General features: G+C 36.7%; 1 protein-coding gene across 1 annotated transcript in view; it reads left to right on the top strand.

Moving 5' to 3' along the window:
• The window catches only part of Wdr81 (WD repeat domain 81), a 28,297-nt gene extending 5,740 nt beyond the window's left edge, over positions 1-22,557 (top strand). The window contains exons 4-18 of the mRNA XM_085950016.1: positions 459-618; positions 835-959; positions 2,307-2,491; positions 3,300-5,975; positions 6,600-6,775; positions 8,213-8,400; positions 8,656-8,737; positions 9,257-9,454; positions 13,086-13,246; positions 14,990-15,334; positions 18,215-18,422; positions 18,986-19,141; positions 19,966-20,103; positions 20,276-20,532; positions 21,154-22,557. Coding sequence (XP_085806142.1) covers positions 459-618; positions 835-959; positions 2,307-2,491; positions 3,300-5,975; positions 6,600-6,775; positions 8,213-8,400; positions 8,656-8,737; positions 9,257-9,454; positions 13,086-13,246; positions 14,990-15,334; positions 18,215-18,422; positions 18,986-19,141; positions 19,966-20,103; positions 20,276-20,532; positions 21,154-21,385 — 5,287 coding nt within the window. The 3' untranslated portion in view covers positions 21,386-22,557. The remainder of the gene's footprint in view (positions 1-458; positions 619-834; positions 960-2,306; positions 2,492-3,299; positions 5,976-6,599; positions 6,776-8,212; positions 8,401-8,655; positions 8,738-9,256; positions 9,455-13,085; positions 13,247-14,989; positions 15,335-18,214; positions 18,423-18,985; positions 19,142-19,965; positions 20,104-20,275; positions 20,533-21,153) is intronic.
• Positions 22,558-25,028: the final 2,471 nt, after the last annotated feature.

Here is a 25,028-nt window from a genome sequence, read left to right as displayed (position 1 = left end):
AAACACATTTTGGACATTTGATTTATTTAATAACCTTTAAAAAGGAGATGGAAAAAGTAATGAAACAATAAAATAATAATTCAAATTTTAAAAACTTAATTATATTAAGTAAGATTGTTTGAGATACGAGTAGTACAACTTATAAAAAAATAGAATTTTGATATACAAGTTTGTGATTTTTGTCAATATCTCGGTAACTATAAATAAATACCACATACGAGTTAAGACACCTTAATAGCTCATCAAATTGGCTATAAAATAAGTAAAAAAACCCAATATCGTAAAATTTGAGTTACGAGGTTTTCATATCTTATCGACGATATCTGATATTTCTACATTGAATCATTGGAAATTATCAAAGAATTGTGTAAAAAGAAATGTAGAGACTTCTTCTTCTTTTGTTGTAAAAAATGTAACATTTAAGAAGAAAGTAAAACAAAATGGTTTGAATGTTTCAGAACTCCAAAAAACATTTTGTGTCGAAATGTCCGGTACAATTGGGTACCGGCGGAGTATCCCAGTTCTATCCAGAGGATGCAGGAGTGGACTCCGGATGAATGCATTCCAGAATTCTTCACTGATCCCAATGTCTTCAGGAGCATTCACGAGGATTTGGCGGTGAGCTTTTTTTAAAGATTAGGTTGTGTTTGGCGGTGCCGATTATATATAGTATCTACCTAAGGGGAGAGGACTTAGGCTAATAAGAGGTGTATTTTGCCGTCATAATGAAAGAACCTATAAAAGTTCAAAGAAATAATAATAAATTTGAAGATGACTTCATTGAAATCAAGGGTTATACTGATTTTTTTTTTGTTTTTGCTCTTTTTGTTACAGGATTTGGAAGTTCCAGTATGGGCGACGTGTGTTGAAGACTTTGTGATGAAGCATCGTGAGGCTTTAGAGAGTGCGCAGGTGTCAGAAGCTCTGCATCATTGGATTGACCTTACTTTTGGCTACAAGTGAGTAGAGTTGGGTTTCGGGAATTTCCCGACGGGAATTCTCGAGAAATTTTTGATATTTTCCATCCCGAATCTCGAGAATTGAAATTTTTAACATTTCGGGAAATCCCAGGTCTCGAGAATTTTTCCTCGGGAATCGGGATTTCGTTATTATCAAATATTAATTGAAAAAACGATTTTCTATATGAAAAAAGTGGACAGAAAAAAAACGTTCAAAAACTGATCGGGGCATTTAACACAATTAAGCCAACGTCGACTCAAAATGAGCGCAATTTTTGCTACATCAGGGAATTTTGTGTCTCAAAAACGTACGCGATTGACAGTTTGTGTTTTTTGAAATTCTATTTTTATAACTTATAGTAATGTTTTGAATTATTTTTGTTTTCCTACTTCTATTTTGTTCGTCTTCTTACATAAATAAAAAAAATCATATTTTTTTGGAATTTGTCTGTTTTTAGGATTTTTACAGGTTTTTTTTAAATTCCCCAATATCTTCATTTTATCATTTCGGGAAATCCTGAATCTCGAGATTGGGACTTTCTCGGGAAATACCCAATTCTACAAGTGAGTAATTAGCGTCCCAACTTTGAAAAAATTTGTTTAAATTAAAATGATTTGGAATTTCGTCACTACTTACATTTTAAACCTTGAGCCTCCAAAAGAACAGATACCTATTACGCCCTTTTTAGTCATTGATATTAACCTTTTCTATGCCTTACGATATTACTATGGCAGTATCTGAGAGGCCACATATATTTAACGACACACGTTGAATGTAGAGCGAAGTTCTTACTAAAGCCGCTGTAGTACCGATAATTTGTGGCTTAGTATTTCATAATTATTCAAACCGATGTCACTGTGTGCTTAATTTTTTAGATTATGCAAATCAATCGACAGTGGCTAGTCATTTGAGTTTGAAGTCGGACGAGGTATCATAACCTCATAGAGCGAGAAAACTCGCTGAAGGCATAGAACCGGTTAAAAAATAGACAACACATTGTATAATCTCATTAATTTGAAAATTAAGGGACATTGAAAAATAGTTTTTCAATTATATAGTGATTGATTGATAATTATAAATCTAAATTTTCATAAAATATAAAATTCATTCAGGGTCATTTCTTTTGATAATTATTTTGATATCAAGCGTGGTTCGGATCAAGAATATCTGTGTAATAATGAACAATGTTTTACATCTCTGTCGGAAAACAAAAATACATGGACAATTTTATTATTTATGTTCAGAAACAATTTTGATACAACTTTCGAACAGTTTGTATACAATGTTCAATATTCACCGAACCGATGTACTAAGATTGGTATCAGGTAACTATAATTGTTTTACAGATTGGCAGGTAACGCCGCAGTGAAAGCGAAAAATGTCTGTCTGTCTCTCGTGGACGGACACACGGAGCTAACGCGATCGGGGCCCGTTCAGCTATTCAGTACGCCGCATCCTGCCAGGTTATCCCACCTGGCGCACAGTTGGGGAGAGAAACTGCCTCCTCGCATCTACTGGCAGCGGGATAAGAGTATGATAATATTCTTTATATACTCAAACATATTAGGTCCTGCGCATGTCTCGTGCCATAAGAGCAATGTCTACTTTTTAGTTAGAGTTTAATCAATTAGGATTAGGAGACTGCACTGACGAAGTCGTATTCAACATATGAACGACAATGAACTATCAAAAAAGTAATGCTGAGCAATCTAATTGGAGGTAGCATAAGAAGCAGGCCATTTATAGTCAAGTTGCAGCACGAAACTGTGAATTTCATGTGGTAATAATTATTACTTATACTTCGAATACAATATGGTAAATTGTTTGTAGAAAACAATGATTGTTTCATATTAAAAAAATTGGTAATATATTAATTATTAATATGAACGAAATATGCAATTGAAAATCTTCATTTATTGTGAACAGATTACTGTATTGAATTCAAAGTTAAGTAATATCTGGCACTATCATTGGAACTCACAATTTAGTGCTGCAGCCTGATGATAAACGGCCTAGATGGAGCTACCAATGACTGCCATAATATATTTATGGTACCGAACAGGAAAGTGACCATTATAGATAGTGACGGTTGGTGAGACTTTTTAGAGGAATCCGGTATCCACCTAGGGTTGTCGCGCTGATGATGGTGATGTAAAATCGCGGTGAATGCCGTTTTCACAGCTAATTCCTTAAAATGTAATGGTTTTGCGCATTGTTTACAGTTGTATGGCATGGAAATACAATGTTGCCTGGTCTCAAATTTTATATGCAATCGTGGATAAACTAAACATCGTGACAAATGATTAATGTAGATTGATGAAAATGTTTTATTTTTACAGGCAAAGCGATGAAAGCTAACGACAGCTCTGAAAACTGTTCCGAGGACGAAAGAGACGACTCTAACATTCCACAAAACTATTCCAGTCTGAGTGTCTCGTCTGTTCACAGAAATTCCACCAGACGAAAAAGCAGCATCAGCAGAACTAGGGCCGGCTCTAAGAAACCTGACGAAAATAATTCTATAGACAAAGCGGCCGCTTCCTCGCCTGCTTTGTCGTCCGGCAGCAGCGTGGAACCGAAAAGCCCTTCGCAGGCTCTCACCATCTCCGCTCACCACTTTAAAGTGCAGAAGTCCGAGTGGGGAAAGGGGCACATATATCTTCCTAAGGATTACAATCCCATCAGCCAACTCGCCGCCGTTGAAAGTCTGCACAATTTTAAACTTAAAACATTCTACAAGAGCCAAGACGACATTCCTGCTGATGCTAAACGTAATAGCGAAGTTGATACGCGACTCCGCGGACGTGATACTTCCCTGCAAGACGATACGAATTTTAACAATGTAGACTTGCTGGGTGACGAACACTCCTTTACAAATCAAATGTTTGTCGCTTCGTATGAACATAGCTACAAAAGACTTAATAAGTCAGAATCGAAAGACAGAAATACAAGCAAATTCGTAACCAACATTACTCTTTTTAAACAATTGGTTTTGGCGAACCGCAAGAAGGATATGCAAGTGCTGGGGTGTCTGATTGTGGAAATATTTCTACACCACAAAATCAGACCTTTTCAGGCTAGAGCCTCTCAGAACTTTGACGAGCGTTATAAAGTGTGCCGTTTGGTTTTGAAGAATAATATAGCGTCTGTGCCCAAGTGTGTGCACTATGTCGCAAGTCTGCTATTGCAGATTGACGAAGAGAATGTGAATGCAGAAGACAATTTAGAATCTAGTTGTAGCGAAGTAAATTTTCCATCCATTAGTAGTAATGGTCTCCCTCCCCCTTCTGCCGTCCAATTATCGCAGCCGCTTTTGGCGAACCACTTATTTCCGTTCCCTGCTCACTTTTCTTTACTTTATTCCATGATAGCGTCATTACACGAATTCGCAATCACTGAAAGAGAACTTGAGATTTTATATTCGTTCGAATGCGACGGAACGGACTGTTCAAAGTACCAATGCTTCGATAAAGCCAAGACGTATTTTACTCAGAAGATCGCCGAATCCAAAGTTCACTCGTGTTCTCTTCAAATGGAAAAATTCTTTAATCAGATTGGAAGTTATAACCAATTCGACAGCGTGGATCTGTTCCTGCCGCATTTTTTCGAACTGCTTCGTAACAGAGACACGTCAATACTAGCCGCATGGTATCTCTTCGATCCCATCTCCAAAGCACTCGGTCCGACTGACTCGTCTAAAAAATTACTTAATCTTATTTTGAATCTATACGATGATCATGCGGTGGAAAAGAACGACATCCGTAGTTCACATAAAGTCGATCCGACTCACAACGTGACAATTCACAGTAGCAAAAAATCTGTAAAACTATACCATAATATATTTCTGTTGCAATTAATCGTAAGATTCGGTCTTCAGTGTTTTTTGGAAAATTTTATTCCACACCTCGTCGAAGCGGTCGGGGGATATAAGGACATTTCCGGGGACAATACAGTTCATTCACATTCCAGTAATGTTGCAATCAAAATGAGTAATTCTAAAAAGAAGTTAACATACTGCGAGGACACGTTAAAGGCATCATTGAATGCGCCCCATGATGCTTTGTCACCAGATACATCGTGTGGTTCCGAGAGTACCTTGACGCCGTGCGTAGAGAGAGAATGTAGTTTCAGTGTCGACAAAATGAAAAAATCTCGTGATATTGCCAATGAAAGCGATGTATTTCATTTTGAAAACGACGTCAGTAAAGATTTGCATTCGATCCGAACATGCATGCACAGTTCCGAAAGTGCCGTCAGCTGGGAACCGAGCATATTCAACAAAACAAACATCAAATGTCTGATCGAGGAGATAGATTTAGCGACGTCGCCGAATAATTCAGACATGTTTCAAGCCGTTGAAGCTACAGAGTCAATTTATGGTGCGGACAACGTATCTAACAAGTCAGACGATCTGTGCAAAAATGCTGACTATATATACTTCCCTAATGACAATATAACTTCAAATAATTCGCCGACAGATAATATGGACTGCGTCGATTCGCCTAAACCTTCAAAAGCAATTCCTACGTCTCCGACGATAGCTATACCGACTTATGGTAAATCGTTCACTAGTTATATACAAGCCGCTGAAGATGAGCGACAAACAATAGGTGATATTACGCAGAATGATCTAAAGACTGCGTCGAAGAGTTTAGAATTTCAAGAATATGTAGTACGCCTTCAGAAACCTGTTGTGATTGCGCGAAAGCCTAAAAAATTAGCCCAACGTGCCAATCAACTGTATTTAACGTGTCCTAAGGATTATAAAATATCTGAAATGAGCTCCGAGAGCCTGATCTGGCTGGCCCATCGATTAGGACCGGTTTTAACGTGTAAATACCTCAGCAGGAACTTGCTGAAGATGCTGACTCTCTGTTATATTGGTCAAGAGAATGTGATGCCTCTTCCAGAGAGTGGGCAGCCGCAAGGATTGGACTCTCTCTGCATTGCAAATGGCCGACTGGTCGGCGATTGTAACGCTACCAAAGTTATCGAATGTCTCACGTCTATTCCAGGTATAAATAATAATTACCATAAATTACTGAATACAATGTGTTTATCATTTCCACTAAGTACAATACATGGCTCACTATTGTCAGGCTGCGACACGAAACTGTAAATTTTGATCATAGTACTCCACCTCTCTCGTTCCTCTGCTTCTCTCAGGGCAGAGTGAAGGCTGCCCCAGTAAACTCTTTCACTTGGTTGCTTCAGCATGCCGATGCTCTTCCTCTGCTTCGCCTTTCCTGGAGGCTACCCAAAATCACCAGTCTCTCCAGGTTATCCAGTCCGCACCAAACAATATGTCAAACAGAATGCGTCTCAGACATATTGTCGGGACCCATTCTTTTATCTGTAGTCTCTGGATAATTGACTGGTTCGTTCTGTGATCTCTCCAAGAAATACAAAGCATTTGTCGCCAATACCATATTCCGAAGGCATCAATTGCCTACCGCTCCTTTTCCCTCAGGGTCCATAACTCAATACCGTACAAAAATATAGAGAACACTATTGTTTGCACAAGCATCATTTTCGTGGCAATTGAAATTCCCCAATCCTTTGACATGTTGTGTTCAGACATGTTGTCACATTTTTTGTAACCTTGTATATTAAACAGTGCAATCCGGTTTACTTTGCAGCTCTGTATGGCGAGCAGATAATCCTGCTGCAATACTTTCCGCACATGGGTGACCTGATAGCATCATGCCGGAGACGGATATCAGGTCCACTGGAAGGCGGGCTGATTGCTTGCATGCAACTTCTACGTTATCTCATTCCCTACATGTCAGACGTTAAGCTGATGGAGCAATTACAGGTAAATCTTTCATTATTACCCATTCTGCTACTCAATAAAGCGGTGGCGAAGGGGGAGGTTGGCTGTGGAAATCTGACATAAATAGTGCATACTAAACTTTGTCAGTCATACTTATTTGTTTTCATTGAACTAAGAATACAAATTGTAGATTGTATTGGTTAGTTTTTAAAATTCAATTATATCCTGCCTAGACCAAACCATAATAGTAGAGGTAGGCTGTGGAGATCCGACAAAAATAATGCATTCTTTGTCAGACATATGTACTTGTTTTCATTGAACTAAGAATACAAATTGCAGAAGGTTTTCATAATTCGATTAAGCCCTGCCTAGATTGAAGAATATTTTTTATTTTTGTTTGCTTTAGGCAGGGTTTAATTGAATTTTAAAAACTAACCAATACCATCTTAGTGCAGGATCCCATAGACTTTTCGTATACATAATATGCGTAACGCATTCTGACAATTGGAATAGGTTCTAGGGGTCACAAAGATATATAATGTCGATGTTGCCAGGCGATAATATTGGTAAATTTTTTTTATGGAGGTTTTAATTTTTTTCTTATAACCTACCAAAAATTGTTCTGAGTTCTTCAATAAAACCAAGACCGAATCAGGGATTGATTTAAAATACAATAATAATACCATGCCATCGACATGGTCGTAGAACGGTTCGTCCCATTTGAAAAAATAAAAATAGCGGGTAGTGCAATGTGTTCAAAATTATCGATTCGTAGGATCCTTCTTGGCTTAAATTATTTTATTTAGTAGCATTTTTGTATAGAATCACCCAGATTGGTTTCTTTACTATATCTATGCATATGATATTAGTTTTAGTATTATGGTTAATCCAGAAACAGTGTAGGTTGCATATATAGGTAGGTGAATAAATGAAATAAAGATAACCACTAACCACACTAAGTACACATTTATTAAAAAAAAGAAACAACAAGTCAAGTGTTCAAACTGCTTTAAATATCATGATCACAGTACAAAATACGAAAAGTCTATGGGATCCTGCACTATCTGCAATTTGTTTTCTTAGTACAATGAAAGTATGACTGACAAAGTTTAGTGTGCATTATTGATGTCGGATTTCCACAGCCTACTTCCACCTTTCGCCACTGCAATTTAGGTTGTTCATAAGACAATCGATAGACTCCATATCAATGATCATCACTCTCAATAACCTGCAAATCATCGTGAAGGAAACCAAGGCTGTGACAGACCATTTATATAACTTAGGATACGATTCTCGAGCACGCCACGGATACAGGTCACAAATTTCATAAAAAGATAGTGGTACAGAATATTGGGTAACCAATAAAATACACTAACTCCAAAAGGGGGCCACAAATAAAAAAAGGTAGAAAAACACGCTCTAGAAAAAATATAGTGATATACGCTTCATTTCATATATTAACGAAAATCACATTTTCAGGATATAATCTTAAAGAATATTCTCCATCCGACTGTCCGCTTGATATCTTCCACCCGGTCCACCTTCCCGAATGGACACCTGGCCAGATCGGCTCTTGCCAGGAAGTTCCTCGAGACGCTGTACGTTATTGCTCTGAGGATCGGACCAGAGATGACTAGGAAGCACCTGTGTGTGCCAGCAATGCAAAGGTACGCATCTCTAAACATGCCCTATTTTACTTTTCATATAATGGTACGGATTTCGATTGGACTAAACTAAGATTTTAAGTTATAAGATCTGTAAAGACCGAAAAGAATGGTCGTCATTACGCAATACTTCATGCGACGTGCAAAAATATCGTTATACAGCGCTGCAGCATCTCGAATGGATTTGATAAGCGGCTTCAGTATTATAATCGTCTAGTTGTCTTCAAATTGTTGCCAAAAATGGAATTTTTTTTTCAGATTTTTCTTGGCCTTCGATAAAGTTCATGGCAATATACCTGACGAGCCGAAGAGACCTGAAGAAACTCCTGATATTCAAAAGGTACGTATATCATTACACAATATCAATTTTATTTATTTCATACCTGCCATTTGACTGCCGTATCTAATGAAACCTAAATTCACAATCTATAATGCCGGATTGGTAGGAATTTTTACATTGCGGTTTATTTGTCAATATTTGGCTGCATGCCTTTGCCGGTATAAATGCAAACTGCCATTATTGGTAGTTGGTTGACCTGCCCCCCCTGGTAACTTTGCGTAGAACTAACCTGCCATTGGTAATGCCAATTGGGCGGGCAATAACTGTATTCAACCAAATCGCTTTGTGCATTGAAATATTCCACCTACGTGAGTCAGTTTAAGTGGGTGCTGTTTTATGAATTCTTAAAACAAGGCCTACAAAAGCTCATTTGGTGTACTTCTATATACATTTTAATTTTTGTATTTATACTCTTTTTATACTGCTTTGTTTTTTCATGTCATGGTGTGAAGTTCACCACATGTAAATAAATAAATTTGAATTTGATGTCAATGCAATGAAAAGCTGTTATTTTTCCAGGAATCGATTCCTCAGCCGCCGGAAAACGCGAGCCCGTCACAGGACGAGGGCGGGTCGTACCTGGAGATCTGCCGGGACGGGTCGACAGCCGAGTGGCGGGTGCTCGGGGGACAGGTGTGTCCGGGGGAGGGAGAGGGGGAGGGGGACTCGAGTTCCTCCCCTCCCGATAAGGATAAGGGAGACACGTTGGCTATGTCTGTGAGTTGTTACCATAGACGCGTGATGATTAACGAAGGCCCATTTACACACTGTCACAGACAACACAAGTATTCTTTTCAATTGGCGTATTTTTGTTGTCTTTACACAAATGTATCTACATGTCTGATTCATTTTAAATAGTTTCGAAAGGTTTTATTGAAATATCGTCGATTCCACTTAATTAAGAGACATTGGGACTAGGATATTTTGACCCAATTAAGTGACTGGCCCTATTAATCAATTCCACATAAAATTAAACAATGAATATTTTTCTTTCAAAATTAGAACTTTTAATGGTTAGCGCTGAGGGCGTTCTTTACTCTCACTCTCTGAGTTTATGGTATTTTACGTACTGCCTGATATTTAAAAAACATAATCAGACATTTGGAGCGTGGGACGAAGAGTAGATGAATCTTGGCAGGGATTCCCGTTAGCCGTTGTCAATTTTCGGTGTCCAGGTCTGTCAAAGGTTGCACATCTACTCTCTAAAAGCGCGGGGATGAACGGCTAAGGTACATGAGGGTGCTAGGCTATTTACGTGTACATTCTTTAATAGATATTTTGATATTCTTTAGATTTTTGATAGTGAATTAGGTAGTTTTGGTTTAGTAGGTTCATAAAATTTAATTCTGCAAATATTTACACATACATCGCGCACATGAAGCGGTGTATCGGCACCTGAATACGGTACCTTAGTGGTAGTGGTAGCTTCCTACAGGCCTAATGACCAACATATTATATAATTTTTATTGTGAACATTACTGTTTGCCGGCGTACCTTGTTTGTGTAATTTACGTGGTAGTTATAGTGTTAAGAAACCTTTTCGTGAGACGGCTTAAATTCACATTGTATTGTATAGCCGCTACTCTACCTTGTGATATATCAGATAATCAATAAAATAAAACAGAATAATATAGTAATTAAACCTTTACAATTTTATTGAGTCTATGGTAGAGGTGGGAAAACTGGTCGATTTTGAAGACTAAGTATACTTATTACCAGTATTAAAAAAATACTTAGTATCGAAACTTGTTCCAAAATACTTACTAGTATTTCAAATATCGGCTTTAATACAATCGTTAAAAATACATCCGCTTTTCGAAAAGTCCCATTTTCGAGACAGGTACAGCTGGAACTATGGCACTAGTCACTCCTGTTTCAGTAGAAAATACTGAAGCATTAAAAGCACCGGTTTCATTTATCTGTAAAGCATTTTCATGTACAGGTGGAGCTATATTTTACCTGGCAAATTCAATATGACTAGTTGGGTGCTTGCGCTGTAAATGTTTCTTCAAATTGATATTGACTTGTATGAATTTTTTATTCTACAAATATTACAGATGGCATAATTTGTAACTATTTCTTTGGAACGATTTCACACGAAACTTAACCTTAGCCATTTTTACACAAATTGTTTATTCAGTATAATATAATTATTATCCATTTATACAATCACGCATACAATAATTTGAATTCAATTTATGTTTATAAGTTCCAATTATAACACTAAAAAATCGAGAAACTCGACTTGACAAAACCAGATAAACGCGTAGTCAGTTAGCGTTATCAGAACTCGAACACTAGTACATATTCCGGGACTTGCGACTGACGTCAACTCGATGTAAATGTCATACTCAACTGAAACTAAAACTAAAACTAATTCCGTAGTATTACTAAACATACGCGAGTCGTCACGTCTGAGGCGATGATGTCATACGTAGCAAGACTACGAACTAGCTAGCGGACGGCGAGATCTCATAGCATGCATCGAACTCCGGGACTTGAGACTGACGTCAACTCGATATAAGTGTCATACTCAACTGAAACTAAAACTCTAAAACTAAAACGAACTCAATAGTATTACTATAAAACGAACATGTGACCATTTCTGTCCTTCACTATACCAACTTTACAACAGAGGAGAAAGGGAGAGCAATGACAGTTGAGTATAATATCACGGCTAGACATACGTGTATCATGATATCTCGCTCGCTGATATTACATCAATAGCATTGAAAGTCAATCAACAGTAAGTACCGAATGGCGAGTCACGGCGATGATATCATCGAATGCGTTCGAATTCGAACATCTAATACGAGTTTATTGGGCCACAAATACTTAGTATGGGTAGTTTCATCCGAAACTTGAGTACGCAAACTGGTGATAGTATTTCCAACTCACCTCTAGTCTATGGATACTTCATTTATATAATTATGTAAAATAAAACTGTATTAGTAATGAAATAAATGATTGTGAAATTTGAAATGTCAGAAATGTAGATACGAGCTTGCGTAAGAACAAAGAAAATACGTACCTCGTAATATGGAGGTAGTTAAATCATAACTTTTTCAATTAACATATTGTGTATTTGGATACGGGGCATGTGTATTTGTGATGTTCTCCCCTTCCTCCTCCCTCTTCCCACCCCTGAATAGGGGTTGAGTGAATGGCTAACAACCTATCCCCGAAAGTCTGTTGCGAAACCTCCACATTGTGAAGGTCGTGCGCTCTATTTTGGAGCAGTTATAGATAGCTATTTATAAATATTGATTGTGGATTGCAACAAGGTATATTTTAAAATGGGGTTGTACATAGGGACAGCTGTAAAGATATAGCTGTAAAATTTATCTAATTAACATAACCGGCGCCTTCACTAAATAGTGGCAGATTTGAGAAACAATTGTGGCATCCATCGAAACATAAACGAAACGCAAATTAACCTGAATTTTAATTGAAATTCTAACGAAATACAACACTGTACTCAACTAAAATCTGCATACAATACACCTGACAACAGCTGTCACTTGTATTTATCAATTTCGGCACTATTTAGTGTGTCGTCACTCACTAATGGGCGATTTCAGCCACCTAACGTTATGTGGCAGTTAAGTATGACTGAGCATTTGACCCTTAGTGTGCATTGCACGTGTACGAGAAAAGTATCACTTTTATATAGGGGTAATTTTTGCAGTATGCAGTTTTGAGTAATGTCCGTAAATCGTAACTGCCTGTAATGTTGCAAGTCTCTCCCACGCACTTATCTGTGACCGTGACGCATCGCGCCCGCCTATCAAAACAGATAAATGTCGTTGAACATCTGACAGAGAAACAACGTTTTTTTAATTGTTGTTTATGAAAATAAGAAGATGGAAATATTGGGTACATTAATATACGACTGCACTGTATTCCAATTGTTGGAATGATATTTCATAATCAGAAGTGTCATTTCATGGTCACCATTTTGACAGCTCGTTTCGAAATGTAAGACTGCAAGAAATTAACCAACTAAATTATTGATTGTAGAATACGAAAAATATAAAATACTATATACTACTCGTTACCTATATAAGCCTACTAGCCAATATACATTTGTTATCCGTTTTTTAAACTTAACTTTTATAAAATATTTTACGCATTGTAATATATTCGTGTTTTATAAAAGAATGGTCTTAAAATAAATGCTATAAAACATTTAGTAAAAGATGTTTTATAGACTAGTACCGGCCCTAAAGCATTATCTGGAGTTAGCAAAAGGGAGAGCACGAGAAGTGAGTTTTAATTTTGATTAAGTATAATACTAGTAGGAAGGCTTAAATTGAATGAAAATTGTAATATTGAGTATGAAATGCAGGCCCTGGAAGAACTTCAATCAGTATTCAACACGGAGCTGGCTCATCAGTCGTACGTGTCCTTGTACAAATTCATCGGAGAGGAGACCATGGATCGCTGCCTTAAGAACCACCAGACACTCCGAGAGCTGTGTCAATTGTATGACAAGACAAAGGGGTCAAGGTGACGTTTAATTAACTATTTTTTTTATTCAACGAATAATTCACAAGAGTGTTACATCCTTTTTTATTGAACATGCATAATTTTGAAAACACTAGTTGGTAATTAAAGTGATTAATACCTACTTTGATTTAAAATACAAAAGCCAAATGCCAATAGTAACTCAATTTGGAAAGCGCTTCAGTTATTAGTTAAAATTTGTCGCAATTAGATAGGATACCTATAGCATTGTGGTCGATGTGCATAGGCGCGAATCCTGGTCTATTCCTGCTAGGTGTCATATTTTTTCAAAAAAGATTTTTTCTCTTAAGTTATATATTTTCTCAATGTTTTCGAAGTTGTGTATGTTCAAGATGACATTTATTTTGTTCATTTTTATTTATCCATTCTCTACTGATCGAGGGTTGGTTGGTCATTGGATTAATCTTCGTCCTATTGATTGTGGCTCTGAAAAGTCTTCTTTTCGGCAGATAAATTTGAGGGTTTTGCAAAAAAAAACACAATAATAAATTTGATTACTGTACATTTAATTTAAATAATGAGATAATAAAAAGGTATTTTTATATGAATATTAAATTGTTGGTTTTGGAAGAAGTCCGAATTTCCATTATATATTATGGGGAAATTCACTGTGATATAACCAGTGGCGGCTCGTGGATAAGATATTTGGGGTACTGCAGTTGATTAAAAATAAAAATAAATGTTTATTTGGATTATATTTTACTATTTAATATCAAAATTAAATATTAATAATTAAAATAAAGAACTTTGCATAAATTGCTTGCAGCAATATATTTTGACAATGTTAATAAATCATTCTATATTTCTTTCCTCGCTGTGGCACGTGTGCTCAAACGCGACGCAGAAACGGAGAAATACTGAAATCGGACTGTCTGACCCGCAGTACCGATTAGGCTTCCATTTGCGAGCATCGCCGTCCTTCGCCCACTCGAGAATATTCTATTGAAATCGGTACTGTGCAAAATCAAGTACCTACCGCGGTGTATGATAATATTATTGGACATTAAATGTATCAATGCGCAGGCGAATTGATTGCACGCTTAATAATATTGATATTTTCATATAATATAAATAAATTTATGTATATTATAATATTACATTTCTCTCAATTTGCTTGGGGGTGCTGCAGTACCGCAGTGCATATGGACGAGCCGCCACTGAATATAACAGTAAAACCTCGTTTATACGAATTTAATGGGACCGGAAATCGAAAAAAAAATTCGAATTACGAAATATGAAATGTATGGGGGGGGTATGTATAGATGTGCCTACCAAATTTCCGATACAATTCTTTCAAATTAAAATCTGTGCCCTGTGTCATTAATCCATTAATTGAAATTACCAAGTAATGTGGGTAGGTATTTATCACCTTGTGTTGAGCTAGAATTATAAAAAAATACGTTTAATACAAATAAAAAATATTTTTATTTTTCCAATTTGTCAACACAATTGTTTGGCATCGGTTCTCTCTATGTTAAAATCCAAGAAACTAAATACGATTTACAACGAATTTCGTATTATCCGTGTTCTTATGAAAGAGGTTTTACTGAATGAGTGCTTTGGATTACTAACTCGTATCTGTAACGAATTATGCTCGCAACCTAAGGTCTGACTGTATATTTAACAAAGTATTTTTAAAAATCAAGTAAACGTCATGTTATAAACACGGTGACTATAAAATATGTAAATCTATCAGAAGTTTTTATGCTGTTTTATATTTCACAGTAATAACTGTAACATGGACCATGTTCCCGTGATAAACAGCCTCCACGACTTCCCTAATGATGACGCATTCAATAAAAAGGCTCTGACAGAAACGAATCCTGTCAGAATTGGCATGGACGTCCACCTCGGAAGGTCGGACAGCGTTCCCTGCAGGACCAGTATCACCATAAACAACGAGGAGACGTCTAACTCTAACAGCTTTGGCTCAAATGTCGCTATCGTGGGAAACAGGATAGAGGTGCAGAGCGACCCGAGCTATGTCAACAATTCCAGAGGCGGTTCCGGTTATATTGATGCTCTGGATATTGTGTCATGTAAAATGGAGAATGGATTACGATCTAGCAGGTGTGGATTAATTTGTTTTAACATTATAGAATATACAATGCATTTTATATGAAGTTGTCCACACACAGCATCCATTTGTGTTCTTTACACAGGCTGTTTGGATATGGGACACTCCGCCGAGTCTGTTTGGCAAGAAGAATATGTATGGGGATTGTATGGTGTGGTGCAATGTTATTATTAAAAATATTTCACGTTAAGCTCAGATTGTTTAGTGACTTGTCATGTCAATCGTCTGCAGCATTCGCCCCCGGTCGTGAAATGTAACTTTGGGTTGTTTCTTGGAGTTAAGGCCGAATTAGAATTATTCTCATTTAGTTTAGAACTCATTGTTCAATTAGTGACAGTTGGGTTATTGTCCATCCGGAAAACTCTTCTCAGCGGTCAACGCTCAGCATTACTTGCCCTCACTAAGGCTTATAAGATGACTTCTACCGACGCGTTGCCTGTCCTTGCTAAAGTGCTTCCGTTAGACTTGCACATTCAAGCCCGTAGTGCCACGACCGCCTTGTTCGGAGGTCTGGGGGCAGAGGTTGGCGGTATTTTAATATCGCCGTCTTCAGGTCTTGGATGCATGGGCCGGTGCGCTCGAAAAGTTATTGTACGCGACCTGGCGTATGACACCGTGCTGCGTGCATGGCAAAGGCTCCAGATTGACTCCAGACCATTAGACTGTTTAGTTCTTAACCGGACACGGTGGTTTTGCCTCTAAGCTCTGTCAGCTTGCCCATATAGAATCTCCGACTTCTTATGTGGCGAATTGCAGGATGCCGATCACATCCTCTGGGAGTGTCCCTATATGTCAGTTGAAAGGGAAGAGCTTCTCAAGTCGGTCCGACCCTCAGTTGAACCGGTCGGCAATTGCAACTTGGTATCTACGAGGGAAAATTTCTCAGCTTTTAAAAAGTTTGCGGCATTTTACGGCGAGCGAGAAGGTCTTTTCTCATCAAGAATTGACCTTAATACATTATATCGAAGTAGGAATCACGCACACTCTAGTTCACGTCAACCAAGATCTTGGGAAGTTGCTCCTGGGACACTTTATTTGAAGAGCGCTTAATGTTCGTTACGCCACGCCTGCATAACGGGTGTGGAGACGTGGGTGGTGGAGGGAAAAGCAAGTGGCAGTTCGGTTGAGGATTACTGGGAATGTATGAAAATATCTAAATTAACTGTGAGCTTCCGAGTAGGGCCACATGTTGCGTGTCCTGTTTTATCTATTGACATGATGCAAATTTGACATTTACATAATGAAGGCTGCCTGATTTTATTTCATTATTTTAACACAAAATAAATAATATTACATGCTAATTAATACAATCAGCAATTTATTACTTGTCTAAATGTAATCTTCGACTGGGAAGACCGCTTAGTGTTGCCACCATGGCCCCCACAAGGGAGGGGCCGACAGGGTTCTAGCCAGGAGGCCTGGGCTTAGAGGGCGCCCGTTAACATTTTTAAATATGTGACTGTGCGATGCAATTTGATAACATATTAGATTGATATAATTAAATGATAATTCACGTGTAGTATTTTATTTTATAATAATGTGTGTTTCCTGACTAATAAAAATGGTTATTTAGCCAATATAGCGAGTGGTGGCATGTTATTTGGCAACCATAAAGGGGGTTGCGATCACTGCTTCATAATATGATTTCGAGTAGTTACCGACAACCTAATAATTCAAGTGAATTTATTGAAAAATACAAAAAAACCACTAAAAATACACGGAATACCCTTCATTATACCTTGCGGAACCACGTGGAATTCTAATGTAGAACATCAAACTACCCTTAACCTTGGCGATGAGTAGGGGGCCCGACAAACATCCTAGCCTGGAGGGCCGCTTCAGGTTGTTGGAGCTATGGTTGCCACTAGGGAATCCAATCCCGAGCTAAAATTCTGATCCCGGGATTTCGGGATTACAATTTGACAATCCCGGGATCCCGGAACTGGTCCCGGGATTGGCATTTTTTCCATTGTTAATATAAAATTTATATATTTACAAATAACATTGATAAAATCGGTCAAAAATAAATCTAGTATAATTTATACTATTTAAGACATTTATTGTTAATATTGTATACGTTCAATCTTGGAAATACATAAGTTTAATGGAGTAAATAATATTGTAATATAAATAATAATGTGAATTTAATATGAGATTGCTGTTTCTGATAGTAAAGACTCAATGAATGGATTAGCGAGATTTAAAATAGTAAAGCAAATAATCATGGCGTACTTATGGCCTTTCCGCTTCATAAATCTAATTAGTCAGCCAAATATGAAACTGCCGTAAAACGTATGATATCATGGTGGAATTACTTTGTTAAAAGTGCGAAGCATTATTTTTTCCAATCTTTCCATTTTTAATAATTTATGTGAAAAAATAAAATGAATCGGCAACCTACACATGGGTATAAATCAAACTGCATTCAAACTCAGTTTATTTCTAATGTAGTTATTTTTTATTAAAAGTATTTTTTCTGTTATATTTTCGCTTTTATTTTATTTTCCATAAAAATTGATAAATTGAAAAAAAATCAATCCCGAAATCCCGGGATTATGTTTATCAATCCCGGGATTCATAGGTATCGAAAATAGCTCGGGATCCCGGGATTGGAATCCCTAGTTGCCACCAAGCTGACTAGTAGATATTTTTTGGTTTAATCATAATTGTTAACATTAGCAACTGAGCGTATAATGTGAACCAATCAATTCAAGTGTCAACATGATTAAGTTGGTAGCTGAATCGTTCCGTATAATTACTATATAAAGTCGACGATTACTCACAATGTGGATTGTTGAATCTGGTTTGATCTGTGAGCGTGCTAGTGTAATAAATTAAACTTTTAGCAATAGTAATAAAATTGACATTTGCAGGCATCTGCGAGGCGATTGGTTGATGTACTGGGAGCACGAGATAGGGCGGCCTGACAAAGACACACGTTTCAACTTGAAGCAGATCAAATTGCAGACATTCTCCGGCCACACCCACTCTGTCAGGAACATCGTCTGTCTGGACAATGAGAACAGCTTCATGACAGGCTCCAAGGATAAATCTGTCAAGCTGTGGTCTCTTAGAAATCAGGTTTGTACAATCCTACCTATACGAACTGCAATGTATAGGTAAATCAGTATACAGTGGCACCATAAGCAATTTGCGGATGTATTGGAATTGTTTAAAAAAAAAACTAATCAACACCATCTGTAAATTGTAGACTTGTTCAATGAAAACAAATATGTATGTATGACTGACGAAGTTTATTGTGGACTATTTATGTCAGATCTTAACAGCCTATCTCCACCCTTTGCCATTAAAAGATGGTATACAATATTCTGTTTGCGCAACTCATATACGGGGAGAAGTATTAATGTAGAACTTTTATATCTTAGCTAAAATGTCGCTTCAGTCGTGTAAAATACAATATCAGTGTTATTATTATAGGAGAAAAACACATTAATGAATTAAATTTTTAAACAAAGTATTTTTTATTATTAGTCAAATATTAATCAAATTATTTATACAGTTATCATATAAATATGATAATTCGAACCATTTCTATTACCTTTTCCGCCTTTGGCATCATTTTTACTTGCGAAATTATTATTTATAGTATAAAGTATGAGAGAAATATTTATTTTTTATTTCAGGGAGACGGAAGTGCTACATCGTCATGTCAGTGGACATATGCAGGCCACCGGAAAGGAATATTGTCGTTGACATTTTTGGAATCATTACGACTCGCAGTGTCCACGGACGCCAGTGTTCATATCTGGGATCCGTACGTTGAGAGCATCGTAGCCCAGGTGAATATTGATGGTTTATGACTAAACTTCAAAGGTGCCGGTCGAAGGTAGTCCTCTTGTTATTCCACCTCATAAAGTGGTTCAATATCCAAGATGATGGATCGTCCCGACTGTTGCATTTAATGGAAATTTACTCCCATATGCATGAAAAATATGTATTTTTACCGTAAAGTAGAAATAGCACGTACATAATTTGAAAACATGTCATGCATATACACACTAGAAAAAATCTTTTTGTAGAAAAAATACGACACCTGACGGGACTTGAGTCTGTAACCACTGGATTCGCGCCAGTGTGCTTTTCCAATTTAGCTACGGCCATCTTACTTAATTACGATGATTTTAATTAGTAGTTGTTACAAGAAATGCTTATCGAATTGAGTTATAATGTTGGCTATCGGTTTTAGTATACCAATGTTGCAGATCTCTCTTTTTTTTTTAAAGATAAAATAATTGTCTCTTTTCCCATGGCTAGCAAGTTCATACTGTGCCAAATTCGAATGCTGTTTTTTAATCGTTTATATTACTAAAGTTTTTGAGATCTTCCAATTGAGTTGAACATATTTTTAAAAATGTTGACACTTATCTTACTTATACTTATACTAATACTTAGAGATATCTTTCGACTATTGAACTGTCACAGATTGGTTGCAATGTCATTTACAACACATTTACAGATGACTCTAAATAAAATATTCGAATGTGCGCACAATTTTGAATTTCATTCATTGAATATGACACAGTAATTTCATTAATTATAGTAATAATATGATAAGTTCTTGTTCTGTATACATTTTGCTACAGATCATTTATTATAATTTCAGTTGGATAACAGCAAAAGTGCGCCAGTCAGTATTGTGAAGGCCATGCCGGCGCCATCTGCCCTCGTGTTGGCGGCCACTACAGATACGGTCTTGAAGTTGATTGACACCAAAACGTGTTCCTACATACACGAGCTTAAGGTATGTATATATTTTAATTATTTCTGTTGAGTACAATAAAACCTTACTAATTTGAAATTCATTGAAAAATGTTCAAATCAATATGTAATTCGAAATTTGAACTAAAATTCAAATTATAATTGAAAAAAGGCTAATTGTTTTAAAGTGATTTTAAGTTTTATATTCTTTGCAGGTATCATTCAATCCGAACACGTTCATCCGGTGCGTGTGCGTGTCGCCATCTGGCAGATGGGTGGCACTGGGTCTGGCCACGGGCCACTTGTCGCTGGTTGACCCCCGGACGGGAGCGTTGGTGGCACACTGGAAAGCTCACGACGGCGAGATCCTGCAGTTGGTGACCGTGAATGAAGCCAGCATCGTGAGCTCCAGCTTGGATCAGACTATGCTCGTCTGGTCCACATTGGACGGCAGTCTCAACTTCCAAATGAAGTGAATACATTCAAATTTACAAATAACAATAATGAACATAACTTATAATAATAAATTTAATGGGTAGCTCTTTCTGCATAGAAGAAGATTTGGGGATGATGATGAGTGGAGAGAGAATGTTGTGGTTGTTCGTATGTTTCGAGGAGTATTCGAGTTTATTTATCGATACAAGAATAAATAAATACAATGATAAAGATGACAGAGTAGTGTTACAATCGTGGGTATGGATGTACTGATGAACTTGAGTATATTAATGAATTGACTGGCGATGTACCAAGATGTTAATATAACCGAGAGGCTTGACTCGAGTGGAATGCCAGTTGATTGTGTTGAGCGACCAAACTCAAGATGAGTAGTGAGTTGAGTGATGGACTCGATGTGAGTGACGAGTTATGGATCGTCCTGGCTATTTATACAAATGCAGTCCATGTATTACAAGAGACATTGTCGCAATAAAAGAAATCATAATAGACTCTATTGATCTAGGTTATGATTGGGGAAATGCTGACAATCGCTTCCGCTATATTGTTTTGTTTTGACAACAAAACATACATACAAGTGTGTCACCCTTGTAATGCTGAGTGGTATGATTGCTACAAAGGGTTTTCTTCAACATTTCAGGGGATCTACTGAGCCCGTACACTGCCTCTCGACGTACTATACGGAGCTGATATCGGGGACGACAAACAACCGGATAGGTGTCCACACGGCCGTGGACCAGGACGCGAGCTTCTCCAGCACCAAGCTGCGCTCTGACACATTCAAAGGTGTTCTCACTTCCATGGCTGTCCTTCCACTCAACAGGATGCTGCTGCTAGGAGGAGAGGGTGGCAATGTTAGCCTTTTGTGTTAATTGAAGCCTCGCCAACATTAATGAACCATGTTACATTTTGAGTTTTGGACGGATTAGAAATCTACTAATTTTACACCTTCAGTATTTGTTATTGCATTTGGTTGGACTGTCACTGTGTAAGTCGCAGAGATCATTCTCAAAATCCCTGTATGTATGGTTGGATTGGGTCTCTCATCCAAATAAAACTCCATACCGGAAAGGCGCACAGAAAACTGTAGTTCTAAGGAGAGTTGTGATTTTAATGTCAAATTGTAACATTGCTCATTATTGGAGAGACGGCTTCAAGTTTAGTATATTATTGTGATATTAAAGGATAATACCAAAGCATTTTACAAGCCAAAACATTCATCGCCTCCGTGGCTTATGAGAGTGCAGTAGAAATTTAATTATCCAGATTGGCATTCCATTGTCCAGACAGTAATATACTTTGAGAAGTTTTCTAACCGTCCGATAAACAAGAATGGCGAATCACGGTGCTTTTTAAAAACCCTGTGAAATATGTATTTGATTATCTGGATTACTTAGATCACCGGAATAGTCTGGACATGCGAGTTTCTACTGTAATGTTAACATAATTGCGAAGCACTGGACAATAACAATATTACAGTACCAGATGGCGTCTGGTCAGTAACATTTTTTTTTATATACAATGGATCTCTATTTCACATGCCCGGAATTCACGTTTTCCTGTTAGTTTCTACAGTTCTGTTTCATTTTAGTATATTTAATACACAGTTTTACTGAACATACATAATTTGAAAACACTTCTGAGAAATATGAAACCCCCCCCATAATGGTTACAATTAGTTAAATTTAGACAGACATTTTCAATGATGCATTTTGTTTTACTGTTTATTTTTTTTTTTTTTAAATTCCTTCTCTTGTGAGAGTAATATTTTTTATAATATAAATTTCGTGTTGTGATCGTCCTGAATTTTGATTTGTTAATGTCCTCAATGTTTTGTTTTCTTAAATAAATAAATAAATTTGTCGCAATTAGATAAGACACGTATAGCATAGTGGTCAGTGGGGTTAGAGGGGCACAGGTTCTAATCCTACTAGGTGTCATATTTTTTTAAAAGATGTGTTCTAGTGGTCATATATTTCTTAGAAAAACAATATATATTCAATAAAAGAATGTTACACTTTAAAATCTTGTGAATTATTCGTTGAATAAAAAAAAAATAGTTTACACAGCTTAAACATTTTAAATTCCCACAATTCACATTTGAAATACATTTCATCAATTACGTATGTTTGTATGTACAGCAATGCACGGCTATAATTAAAATTTTCAGTTGCAGACACATAAGCGCATTTCTTTTTATAGATATGCCTGCCGTGTCCAAGGCCAAGTATAAGTTTATTACATATTTTTCCACTCATGAGATCTGTACCCTGTTATACCAGAGGCGAAGGGTGGAAGTAGGCTGTTAAGATCCGACATAAATAGTGCACGCTAATTGTCAGTCATATATATTTGTTTTCATCTAACTAAGACTATAGTCAAAAAATATTTGTCTATCTAATATCTAATAATATTAGATATTTTATAGATAGATGATTTTCAAAAACAAACCAAAACTATCTGTAAAATCTATTTTTAATTCAACGAAAACAAATAAGTGTGACTGAAAAAGTGTGCACTATTTTTATCGGATCGCCCGTAGCATACATAAGCATGGTTTGGTTTAGGCAGGGTTTAATTGAATTTTAAAAACTAACCAGCACCATCTGCAATTTGTATTCTTAGTTCAATGAAAACAAATGAGTATGACTGATAAAGTTTAGTGTTCACTATTTATATCGGATCTTAACAGTCTACCTCCACCCTTCGCCACTGTGTTATACCACACCCAGTAGGGTAAGTCAGTACCCATTAACTTTGTGTTCCCTGGGCGCCATCTTGTAATGGTGATTATCGTTACGTGCTTCTCAACCATGTTCCAAAGTAATATTTTTAAATAATATGTTGTACACCCCTTTTACTTGTAAACTATTCCCAATTTCATTATAGAGCAGTGATAATAATATATTTACGCATTAACCGAATTTAAATGTAAGGAGAGATATTTGTATACATATTATGATATATGATACATAACAATGTAATTTAATTGTAATGTCATGTTATTTTATGAAATATCCAGATGAAATTATAGAATGTTAGAAAGAGACACAACAGTTAAAATGAATTCGATTGGCTGACCATGATATACTGCTCTTAATTCATACTTGCTTACATCTACACACATACACACGAATATGTATAATTCTATTTTATTCATTGATACAGTTGTTTTATTATAATAAAAATATTATTTATAGGTTAGGTTACTTGGTTTTATATATTATGCTTTAGTGAATCAGTAAAAATCAGCAAAAATCGATGCACTTTGAGGTCATTTTCCTTAATCTTTTCTATGCTTCACGATATTACTAAGGCATTATCTGACAGGGCGCAGATTTTTAACAACACACATTACTATAATCGCTATAATGCGCGATAACTTGTGGCTTAGTATTTCATAATTATTAACACAGATGTCACAGTGTGTTTCATTTTTTAGATTATGCAAATCAATCGACAGTGGCTAGTTATTTGAGGTCAAAGTCGGATGAGATAACTCGATTGTATGTGCGACCTGTCGATCACGGCCTCATATAGCGTCACGAGAAAACCAGCTGAAGGCATAGAACCTCTTAAAATATACGAAAATAATCTGGCATATTCACCTAATCTATAAAATACAACAATAAAAGAGAGCATACTGATTAATAATATAATAATATTGCAGTCAGGTACAATTTATACAACAACAAAATACAATTGATTGTTAAATTCTCATTTCTGTACAGTGAGTTTTCGAGTTATGAAGGGGTTCCGTTCCCCCACTTAGTTCGAAAGTCTAAATGCTCGTAAGTCGAAATGGTCATAAGTGAGGCGGCATATCTTCTATGACCTCTCTCCAAATTCAAAACGCGAATAAACCACCGTACGGAAGCGCACACAAAGGGTGACTAACTGCACATTGTTTAAAAAATTATAGATAACACAATCGATTGCATCATTTTTTTGTTCGTCGTAAGTGCGAATGGTTGTAAGTCGAGAACTCACTGTATTTGAAGATTTTGTCCAAGGAAAGCCAAGAGAAGGTTAAGTTTTGGACAACATTACACATAATAAGTTTCATTGTGAGATTTATTAATTTAGCGGCATATAATTGCCTGTACACGTGCATGGATTTACTGGCACCAATAGTGTGTAAATTAAATTATCACAATAATAACTACGCATATAAATGCTGATTGTCTGTCTCGCCAATTTCATTCAAGTGCAAGCGAGATGCGTTGTTGTCGTTGTATGGGTGCTATTTGATAGATTGTGAAAACGTCAAATTGCTCTTCGTGGTGTAGTTTGTCATTTATTCTGGCAGGTTCACTACTATCGTTTTACTGCGCAGATATCGCACAAGTTTTAACTATCGCATGAAAATTCAGAAACTGCTAAACTTTTTTGATCCATGTATGCAATCTTGCAACTTGGATTGGATTTTCTTGTTATGGCCACGATAATACGTACGGTCAGCAGTAAATTCATGCACATGTAAACGGGCTATATCATTTTTAATTTTAATCCTTT

The sequence above is a fragment of the Rhyacophila brunnea genome, unplaced genomic scaffold (genome assembly GCF_057557595.1).
Source record: "Rhyacophila brunnea isolate RB1 unplaced genomic scaffold, BYU_Rbru_1.0 scaffold_22, whole genome shotgun sequence".
In the NCBI taxonomy this organism is placed as follows: domain Eukaryota; kingdom Metazoa; phylum Arthropoda; class Insecta; order Trichoptera; family Rhyacophilidae; genus Rhyacophila; species Rhyacophila brunnea.
The sequence above is the reverse complement of the archived record's forward strand: the minus strand, read 5'-3'. Positions and strand labels throughout refer to the sequence as shown.